Source organism: Haliotis asinina, chromosome 13, assembly GCF_037392515.1.
Source record: "Haliotis asinina isolate JCU_RB_2024 chromosome 13, JCU_Hal_asi_v2, whole genome shotgun sequence".
Classification (NCBI taxonomy): domain Eukaryota; kingdom Metazoa; phylum Mollusca; class Gastropoda; order Lepetellida; family Haliotidae; genus Haliotis; species Haliotis asinina.
This window is the reverse complement of record NC_090292.1, coordinates 40,072,934-40,082,973: the sequence shown is the minus strand read 5'-3', so window position 1 is coordinate 40,082,973 and position 10,040 is coordinate 40,072,934. Positions and strand designations below refer to the sequence as shown.

Genomic DNA, 10,040 nt, shown 5'->3' with positions numbered 1-10,040 from the left:
AGCTGTGAAGGAAACATGCTTATTGCTATGTCATAATCGGGAGAAAATTACTTAAACTGTCTTTGAGGGAGATAGTTTGACATGCTTTTCACGACCTCAATGATAGTTGGAATAGAACACCAAGGTAGCTATAAAATTAGTTATAACCCCATTTCACATTTTTTGGTTACTTTCACCTGTTAAATGTTATTTTGGATGACTGTATTCTCCCGGCTTGTAGTCGGCGCCTCGTCTGTCTGTCCCTACATCCACCCGACCTTAATCATTTTGTTTCCGGAGCATAACTCAAAAACTGTCCATTATTTTTCAATAACAATTGGTAGATATAACAAACAGACCCTAAGATGAGTGCCCTTTGCTGTTTATAGGCTTTTGTAAATTCTATTTTTCTGGGTCTCTATGGAAACGGTTTGTACTTAGTCTCAAAAGGGAGGTGTGGATTTCGTTTCCGGAGCAGAACTTGAACACTTCTCAATATCTTTTAGCAAAACTTGGCAGATATGTGAAGCATGCCCATGTCCCAATGTGGTGGGTATTTTTCCGGTAAGTTTAAATATTTTTGTCATGTTTACTTTTATTGATTTCCATGGAAACGACTTAGACTCAGAGGGGATGGGCGGGCTTCATTTCCGGAGCCTAACTCTAAACGTGTTAATATATTTCAGAAAAAAACTTGGCAGATATGTGAGGCAGGTCCCAAAGGTTGGGTCTGGCTATTTGCAGACTTCTGCTATTTTTACGTTTTCGCGGCTATGAGAACGATTCGGGCTTAGACTCAAAAGGGAGGATCGGTTTTCATTTCCACGCTTCTGTGAGTACTTTAGGTTGATGTTCTAGGTGCTGAGTGCCTAGGTATTCTTAACTTGGGTCAGACTGGATAATGATCCAATGTTTGACCAAACTCTTATACGACTGGTACCTGCAAACACACCTCGACGGCATTACCATGACAGTTCTGATTAAACGGAAACGTTATTCATAATCAGACCCGCGCTAACTACCAAGAATTCAGAAAAAATCAAAACCAGAAGAAAACATCTTTCCAAAAGAATTTATTTCAGTAAAGCCGTAGGTGCATTCAAACACACACAGCGCATATTAACAGTATTGTAGAATAAACCAAGCAGCGTAGTGTAGTTGTAGTCAACCGAATCTAATGATTGTGATATATGTCAAGCAGAGAATTTATTTCAGTAAAGCGTAGGTCCATTCAAACACACATAGCACATATTAACCGTATTGTAGAATAAACGAAGCAGTGTAGTTGTAGTCAACCGAATCTAATGATTGTGATATATGTCAAGCAGTAAACAACCTACTTCTTTCCCCATTGTATCTGTGCTTGAATATGCACACATTGAAATAGACTGAATCGAGTTACCAGTGCATCCTGTTTGTAACCTTCTTGGGACACGCGCTTTTTACTTGCCTCCAAGTCTCGGAATACACTAGAGGTTCGTTGTTGTCAATAACAGTTTTCTGATGATCTCCCATGCCAATATCTATATTCCCACAGCAATAAAACGTCATTCTGACATTTTTACATAATACCCTTATCACATCGTCTTTTTCTGTAAAGCCGCCATGTAGCGGGAATATTGCTGAGTGCGGTGTTAAACTAAACTCACTCACAAACACTCCGATCTCCGATGTGGTAATGCTGGTTATAACAAAAAAAATTATAGAAAATATAAAAAGTGCAGATGCCATAACTGCCATGTGCTCACATTATCTTAATAAGTAAGAAAATGAAAATCATATAACACTTAAATGCTCATTGTATGACGGTGTACGGAAGAAATTATGATTATTATTATGATTATTATTATTATTATTATTATGAATGTCAATGTGATATCGACCTCTTGGTCATTCATACAAATAAAATCTGTTTGATACTCACTTTATGTCAATCGGCATAGATTAACCTATTGAGTGTACGTCGAGTGCATGCCAAGGTGATTAACAAAAAGTGAAAATCAGTCATGGGATGTCAATCTGACACACGTAATACATCGCCAGGTCGCACCGCTCGTCATGGAGACCGTCAGTTAACATGGCCACGCAGTTTTCATCCGTTGAATTGCCTGGCTGGTCTGGCGCCCAAAAGGAGTTGACAAGAACCCTGCTGTCTGCCCACACGTACTCTCCCTCAACAGCAATGTCGTCAAGTCCAATAAACACACCTTCACTGGCATCTACAAACATATGAATTAAATTATGAAACACTTTTACCAAAGCATCTCAAATACAAGTTTGCCTTTCCGTTTAACAGCCTGTGTCATTCAACCGCATTTCTCTGACTAAAGCTGATTCCAATAATAGTTGCTGAGAGGAAAATTCCCGAAACTTTCAAAGGATACTTATAGTGCATCTTGATAATCCACTGCAGTGACCTCCTCAGAACTTGGCCACTGGTTCTTGAGCATGTTTCAGGGGTGCTGGTTTCTCCTTATCTCGCCAGACTTACTCTCCAATCCTTGACAGTGTTAAATTGGGCCTTGGTGCATCAGATCCATTTTTATTTGGACTTCGCTACCTTTTCACCAATACATTTTAGAATTTTTTTTTTTCTGTTGATGTGCTTAGTGACAAGATGACCCCTTTACTGTGCTTTCTTTTATACCCTATATGAATTCGCTAACGTCATCACAGAGACGATTTAGTGCTTATTTTCACAAGAGGCAGTATCATTTACTGCACCAAGCCATGGGTCAGTCCCGTCAAACCTTATTCATTGCCCCTCTTATGGTGATCGACAGCCTGTTCCTTATATTCTATTGTCTTTCCTAGTGATGATGTATAGGATTTTTATACTAGTTTTCATAATTGCGATATTCCAGTAATTGTACTGCCCCTCGAGACAAGTAAGTGTATATATCTATACATAAACACACACATCATACTCAATCACGATATGGCAGAAATACTTTCAACGTGACCTTAAATTTTAACTCGGTCACACACATTTATTCTGAAAGGAATGCTCCTTGAAAATGCAAACAATATTACTGTTGTTCAGGCGGAAACATACGTATTCGCAATAAACTGTTTTAGGACCGCGATATATGCCATTACCAAATTTGAGATACTTATTCACAAAACGGAATATCCCCTACATTTTCATATGCACGTTTGTTTGATTTGATTTTTTTTTTGGTTTCTTGTTTTTGTTGGTGGTTTGTTTGTTTAAGTCAACGAGGTTTTTGCACACTCACTTGGAAAGTAGTTTAAGACTTGCTCAAGGCGCTGTTGAACGACGACGTCTTCCAGGACAACCAGGTGGCCCCCATCGCGTTCACAGTCAGCCTTAGCGTAGGTCCAGGTCTTCTTCACCCATCGTATACTGTAACATCCTGGCGGGTTGTCCAATGCAGTGTAGCCTTTATAGTAGGGGCAGTTCTCTGAAGCAGTCAAGCGTGGGTCTTCAAATGCAGGACAAACCTACTCTTCTGCATGGTAGATTACTTTGTTCTTTGCACTGACTTAATTCTGCTACGATCGTATCATTGTTGTTGTTTTGTATTTGTTTAAATTCTCATTGCTTTGATAATGTTCTCCTAAATTCAAGTTTCTACATCTTTTCGAACTTTCGAAAAAGTGTTTGAAAAATGTTGAAGCAACGAGGAAAACTGAGCATGTGGGAATTTGAATTGAATTTTATTGAAATAACAAGCTAGAAGCACAAGTAACGAGCACTTAAGGAGGTTGAACACTTGTAATCAGAACGGCATCTCCATTCAGTAACCTTATTAACCCTAATGTTTATGTTTCATGAACATCGATTTATACGTAATCGAGTCTGGCTCATCGATCTATGCAACTGAGATACGATGATGACCAAATCAGCGAGCCGGAGAACCCGATCCCGTCGGTCGCCTTTTTTCGACAAACATATATTACTGAAGATCGACTCTAATTCGGATCTTCGTGGCTTAATGTTTGATGAACAAGGATTGTAGCTGGGTAAATGTAGGACACCTGTAAAATCAAAAGACCAGTTCTAACAACCTAAGCATAATGTAAAAGACCGCTAACAGGATCGGATGGTCGGATCTCTGACTTAATATACATGTCATCATATCCCAAATGTATCGCTGAAGGTAATTCCAATCACACCTTTGAGTTGTGTTTTCATCACACTATCGTCATGTATGTTATGTCATAATAAACAAAACGCAAATAATTGACGGATCCAGTCATGTGGTCTGGGAAGCAAAGGGACTCAATATTGATAATAATCAATATCTACCTGAACCACGATAAAAGAATCGGACACCAGGAAGGAAGCTCATAACTGGAACAGGAAAGAAGGCAGGCAACAAGCGACATTCCCCTTGGATGCTGTTGATGCTAAATAGAGCACAGCTGCTGTTGTCGTTACATGCCTGTGCACATGTTTCTTTCGTCTTCTTTGTATACTGGGAAATACTCGATGGAGTAGTTATGTCCAAGTTGTCTAACGCTGAGAGCCAATAGTAATGGCGACGTTCATTCAGCCTAAGAAAACAAACGAAAATCCACGAAATCAAGTAAAAGTTTTCTTCAAATACGAATACAAGTGTGCATATGAACTGTAATAATTTGCAAAATGAATGATTCCATAGTGATCTTCCCAGCCGTTGCAAGATGTCGTTGTATACAAAATTTGATATATTGTAATGCTTGTGTATTTTAAGCATTATTCATAAATGATGTTTTATCAGTTGCCCAGCCACCGAAGATATGTTGCGTAGGTTTGTCAGGAAAAGGATGGTTCGTGTGGTTACTCACCGCGGCATTTTGGTTTATTTCTGTTATACTGATTCCCACCAAAATACGAAATAGTATCATTATGACTGAATCAGTGAATGATTCTACTTTATGCTGTCATCATTACACGTGCACTAGTTGTTCTAAATGGCATTCTCATCAAAGTTGTAAAGGAGGCCCAGTTCTTGCGTATAATTTTCGACTGTCATTTAATTTTTCTACGGCATATTAAATACCCCCCCAAAAAAAGATGCTTGAAGGCGCTTAATTTGTTGAAAGTTGTTTCCAGCTCAAAATGGGAAGGAGATCAAGCTACCCTCCTACACGTATATAGATCACTGAACCGTTCGAAGATTGATTATGACTTCATCACATATGGTGGAGCCTGCACGAACAACTTAATACTATTTGATTCTGTTCACCATAAAGGTCACAGACGTTGTCTTGGGCCCTTAAGAACTTCTCCAAATGACAGCCTCTACGTCTAGACAGATGAACCAACCCTCACACAACGTCGTATGAAATTACGATTGCAATATATTACAAAATAATGGCCTAGCAAGTCTAACCCTGCATTTAACTGTGTCTTCAATCCCGTGTATGATGATTTATGCACCCAGAAACCTTCTGCTGTTCCGCTTCTTGGGCACAGAATTAAACCATGCCTCTCTGACAATGGCATTGAGCTGGATAATACATTTCCTTCGTGCTGACCTAACATTAACTATATTTAAGAAAATAATGAATTCCAGTACATACAAGAATTTAAGAAATAAATATAATACATACAAATCCTTATTTACAAGTGAGTTCAGGGATGGTGGTGCCGTAGCTTGTATCACTGTCTTCTCTATTGCCTGATAATAGCTCTATTTTCACTGCAGAAACCATATTATCTACCTTAAATATATTAATAGACACCCCCAATATAAACAATATGTCACCTTTTCTGACTCTCTTTCTTGCTTTCAGGCTATTAATAATCTTTCTTGTAAACACCACTTTTAATAGAATTTATTGATTAATTTATTTCCGTAATAGGGGCCTTAGGCCTTGAGTAATAACAATATACAACATTTTATTGTGGTGGCTCATAAACATGAGTGTGAATGGCATAGTCAGGCCTTGAGTAATAACAATATACAACATTTTATTGTGGTGGCTCATAAACATGAGTGTCAATGGCATAGTCAGGCCTTGAGTAATAACAATATACAACATTTTATTGTGGTGGCTCATAAACATGAGTGTCAATGGCATAGTCAGGCCTTGAGTAATAATAATATACAACATTTTATTGTGGTGGCTCATAAACATGAGTGTGAATGGCATAGTCAGGCCTTGAGTAATAACAATATACAACATTTTATTGTGGTGGCTCATAAACATGAGTGTGAATGGTATAGTCATAGGTACATTGTCTAGCAGTAGTAATGATAAATTGACGATTTGATAGTACAAAAGATGATTGTTAACCCTCTTACATTACGGACGTTACAACAATGTATAAGAGTTAGGTGCAATACTCTGAAAACGAGCTTGATGTTTAAGTCTAACGTAAAGTGTTCTAGAAAGGCACGATGGTTCGTGGTAAGTATTATGTATACTATTGAATTAAAAATGATCTTGCTAATGGTCATCTTTTGTTGGTTACCCAGCCATGTTGGCATTTCTGGGAAAACAATGTCCGATCTTGCTGCCAAGGCATCGCTCAACAAATCTGTAACACAACTTCTTATTCCATTTTCAAGGCTGCCATTAGATCTTCTATTCGGAATCTGATCTGACATCCAAGTAGATAGCAATAAATTCCACGCAGTCAAATCCTATATTAGGTACACCTACATGGGTTGTCAGTCCAGAATTGAGGAGATCAGTCTGCAACGATGTCGCATTGGCCGCACACGATATACTCATAACTACCTTGAAAGGTGAAGGTCCTCTGTTTTGCATCCCTTATGATGAAAGAATTACAGTCAAGCATGTCTTGCTTGATTATGTTGAATATTCTATCAACAGGATAACTCTTTTAATTCACGCACTGTGAGGTCCCTTTTCAATAATATAAGTTTTCATGTATTTATTGCATTTTAAACAGAATTAGATTTGTTGAATGATTTGTAAATAGTTCAATATTTAATGCCTGGCAGTTTGAATAAGTAACTCAGATTGTTAGTGGATGTACCCTCAAAGGGGGTTAAACTGTCGTTAAATTATTGTCCCCCTGAGGGGGTACGTGAGACCCAAAACTTTCAAAGTAAAATTTAAACATAGCAAATTATTATATGTAACATTTTTTGTTATTTTAATTTTGGCTGAATGTTCCAACCTTTGCCAGTGGATGAGGAGATCCAGCTCTGGTCCATGCAGGTAGCAAAGGTATTGTCAGTCCCCAAGGTCCCTAGTATAGTGATCTATCCTCACTTGGCTGTAGCCTATATTTAACATTGTTTTGTCCAAAATGCTTTTCTCCTTTTATAGATGTCTTCTAGCCAGTTTTAACTCAACCTTTGATAATGTAGTGGTTTTACTGTCGTTCATCGACAGGCTGTTATATATTATATGTCTGTCTTATGAGTTTAGAACTAGGTTTAGTCACGATATGGCTGAAATATTGCCGATGTGACTTTAAATCTTAAGTCACTCACTCCAATCATGAACTATGGAGAATCTGTTTAATCATACAAGTACTTATTTAGTTACTGCATTTTTTTGTTTTAAAAAAAAAGATTTGTTGAATGACTTGTAAATAGTTCAATATTTTGTGTTTGGGGGTTTATATTTGTAACTTGGGTTCATCTGTATCCTGAGAGGGACTAAAGTACTCTAAATTATTGTCCTCCTGAGAGGATACGTAAGTCCCAAAACATTCCAAAGTCAAATAAAAATTTTCACGTTTTAGTCGTACAATATGAGTCTTTTTACTACATGGCTAGATTTCCTCAATTGCTGACGGCTGAAGAGATGGAGTAAATCCAGCTAGGGTTCACGCTGGAAGCAATTGCACTGTAAGTCCCCTCTGCCCCTAGTATGGTGATTTACCTTCAGTTGTTGGCAATATATACCTTGTTTATATCGTGCCTTCTCATCTATAGTTAAACTGTTTTAGAGTTAATTCCTAGTTTTCAGTTAGAATATGTGATACTCTAGCTATCTTATTACTGTTCTACGTCGACAGGTTTTTACACTTTCCCTTTAATTATTATACATAAAATTCATTGTTCTTGTCACAATATGACTGAAATAGTGAATACATTTCAACTCACTTTCTCACTACACCTCCCCTTTTGGATTAGTGGTTAGTTTTCTTATTTTCAATGAGTGCGGTATACAACTAAACTCATTCACTCTTATTTATAAAAAATGCAGTCCTGCTATTCTCTGGGTGTTTTCACTGACGTCTGTGCGAAGGATGTATGAAATAAGAAGGCTATTTTTCAGGGTATTACCATTTGCAGAAGCTCGGGGCTTTCCATGAACTGTTGTAAATGGCGTATTCACATGATAATGCCCTGGAAAATAGCGTTACCCTTATATGAACACCTTCATCTAGGGAGTACAGCTTTGGGTCAGAATACTGCAGACTCGGGTGTTCAACAGCATGAAAATCAAACTCAGTTAGGCCTACATACCCGCACATGTTGGCAGTGGTTCTAAAGATGAGACAGAAAAGCACAAATCCCAGCCGGTGGTCCATACTTGTGTACTAGCCCTTTCTCTTCCTCTGTGTACTGGCCCTTTCTCTTCCTCGCTCTCTGTCCCTCTCGCTCTTCGTCTGATCGTTACTGCGTGCCACTCTTTCTCGTCCTACAAGGCTGTTATTTTCCTCTTCCTCTGTTTGTGTACTACCTTTTCTTTCTGTCTCTCTTCCTCTGCCTTTGTACTCGCTCCCTCCCTCGTATCTGTACGTGTACTTTCTCTTTTTCTCTATCCGGCGTTCCGCGTCGCTCTTTCTCGTCCTAGAATGTTGTATTTCTCTCTTCCTCTGTGTTTTTCTGTCTCTCTTGTTCGAACTGTTTTTCTGTTTCGCCTTTCCTCTTACTGCAATGTTGCATCTCTACTTTAAAGAGTAATTTTGTCTCTCACTTTCCCTCTCCCAATATCGATGTATTTTTCTTAGCTTATGTCTCTCTTTCTCAGTAAGGTTCTTCTTCTTCTCGAGTTCTTCCTGTAATACAGTCTTCCTCGGTTGATGACGGACAACGTAATGGCTGTTGAGTTCACATACCAAGATCTGTATCATGTCTTTTAAAGCTTGTCCACACATCCCTTGGGACTCCTCATTCTCTTCACAAATAGCAAGAGGGTTTGGGTGATAAAACTTAGCATGGATTAGACATGTGGATTAAGGTTTCCTGAGTTCGCTTTCCTGGTTCAGTTCACATCTCATCGTACATACGAGTCCCATGTTGACGCTGATGCCCCGGGGAGGTGCATATCACTCGTCCAACAACAAATAGGCCATTGTTTGGTTTCCAATTACACAATCCCCATTTATGGTCCCGTGGGAAAGGATGAAGGACGATTTCCAAGTACGTATATCTGGTGTGGGCGGTGCAAGTTATTCCCGTGTCCCTCCTAAAATGTCCTTCTAACGGCGAGATTGTGCTGACGAGGCCTGGGCCATTATTCTCGAAGCGTTCGTATCCCTAAGAATTTTTAACTTTGATCGTAGCCAATGTGTTAAGGATGGGCTTGACAAGTACGTAGCTCTACGAACGTTTCGAGAATAGCTAGCCAGGACATGATCTTAAATATGCGGACAGGAATGGGTGAATTCGGTTAGACAACTCAGTCCACGTAAAGCAGTCATCAACGCCAGCAGCACCGATCTACGATATGATACCTCAGCGAACCCGCCATCGGTCCTGCCAGTTAGACAGTCCTTGAAGATCAATCCCGTCCGTGATCTTCTTGGGGTCTTTGAGACAAAAAGACCCTTCAGCGCGGCGTGTTCTGAGAAGAACTGGGTAGGAATAGGTGACAAAGGAGAATGCGCAAACCTGCTGGTTTCTTGGGCTCCAGTCCCAGGGTCTGCTTATGTATGCCTATTATGTGTTAAACCCATTTCTGGTGTACCACTGCCATGATATTGCGGGAATATTGCTAAACGCGTCGTAAAACTATACAAACGCAGTCGTCTGTATGTTTCACAGTTGTGTTTTGGGAGTTTACCACAAAGAGTCAGGCAATAAGTTCGAATGGCAGGTTCTCTCACATTAAGATAATTGGGTTGTCTGTGTCATACCGAATGGCTGTATTTTATTTCACCTTTCATACCACACTGG

The 10,040-nt window shown here is 39.2% G+C and overlaps 1 protein-coding gene across 1 annotated transcript; it reads right to left on the bottom strand.

The window, feature by feature from the left end:
* Positions 1 to 1,051: 1,051 nt before the first annotated feature.
* LOC137260091 (C-type lectin domain family 4 member M-like) lies at positions 1,052 to 8,951 on the bottom strand. Its single transcript, XM_067797782.1, has 4 exons — positions 8,385 to 8,951; positions 4,253 to 4,500; positions 3,219 to 3,404; positions 1,052 to 2,198 (listed from the first exon to the last, which is right to left on the bottom strand). The coding sequence occupies exons 1-4, from the start codon at positions 8,447 to 8,449 to the stop codon at positions 1,984 to 1,986; spliced, it is 714 nt and encodes a 237-aa protein (XP_067653883.1). The 5' UTR covers positions 8,450 to 8,951; the 3' UTR covers positions 1,052 to 1,983.
* Between the last annotated feature and the right edge of the window lie 1,089 nt (positions 8,952 to 10,040).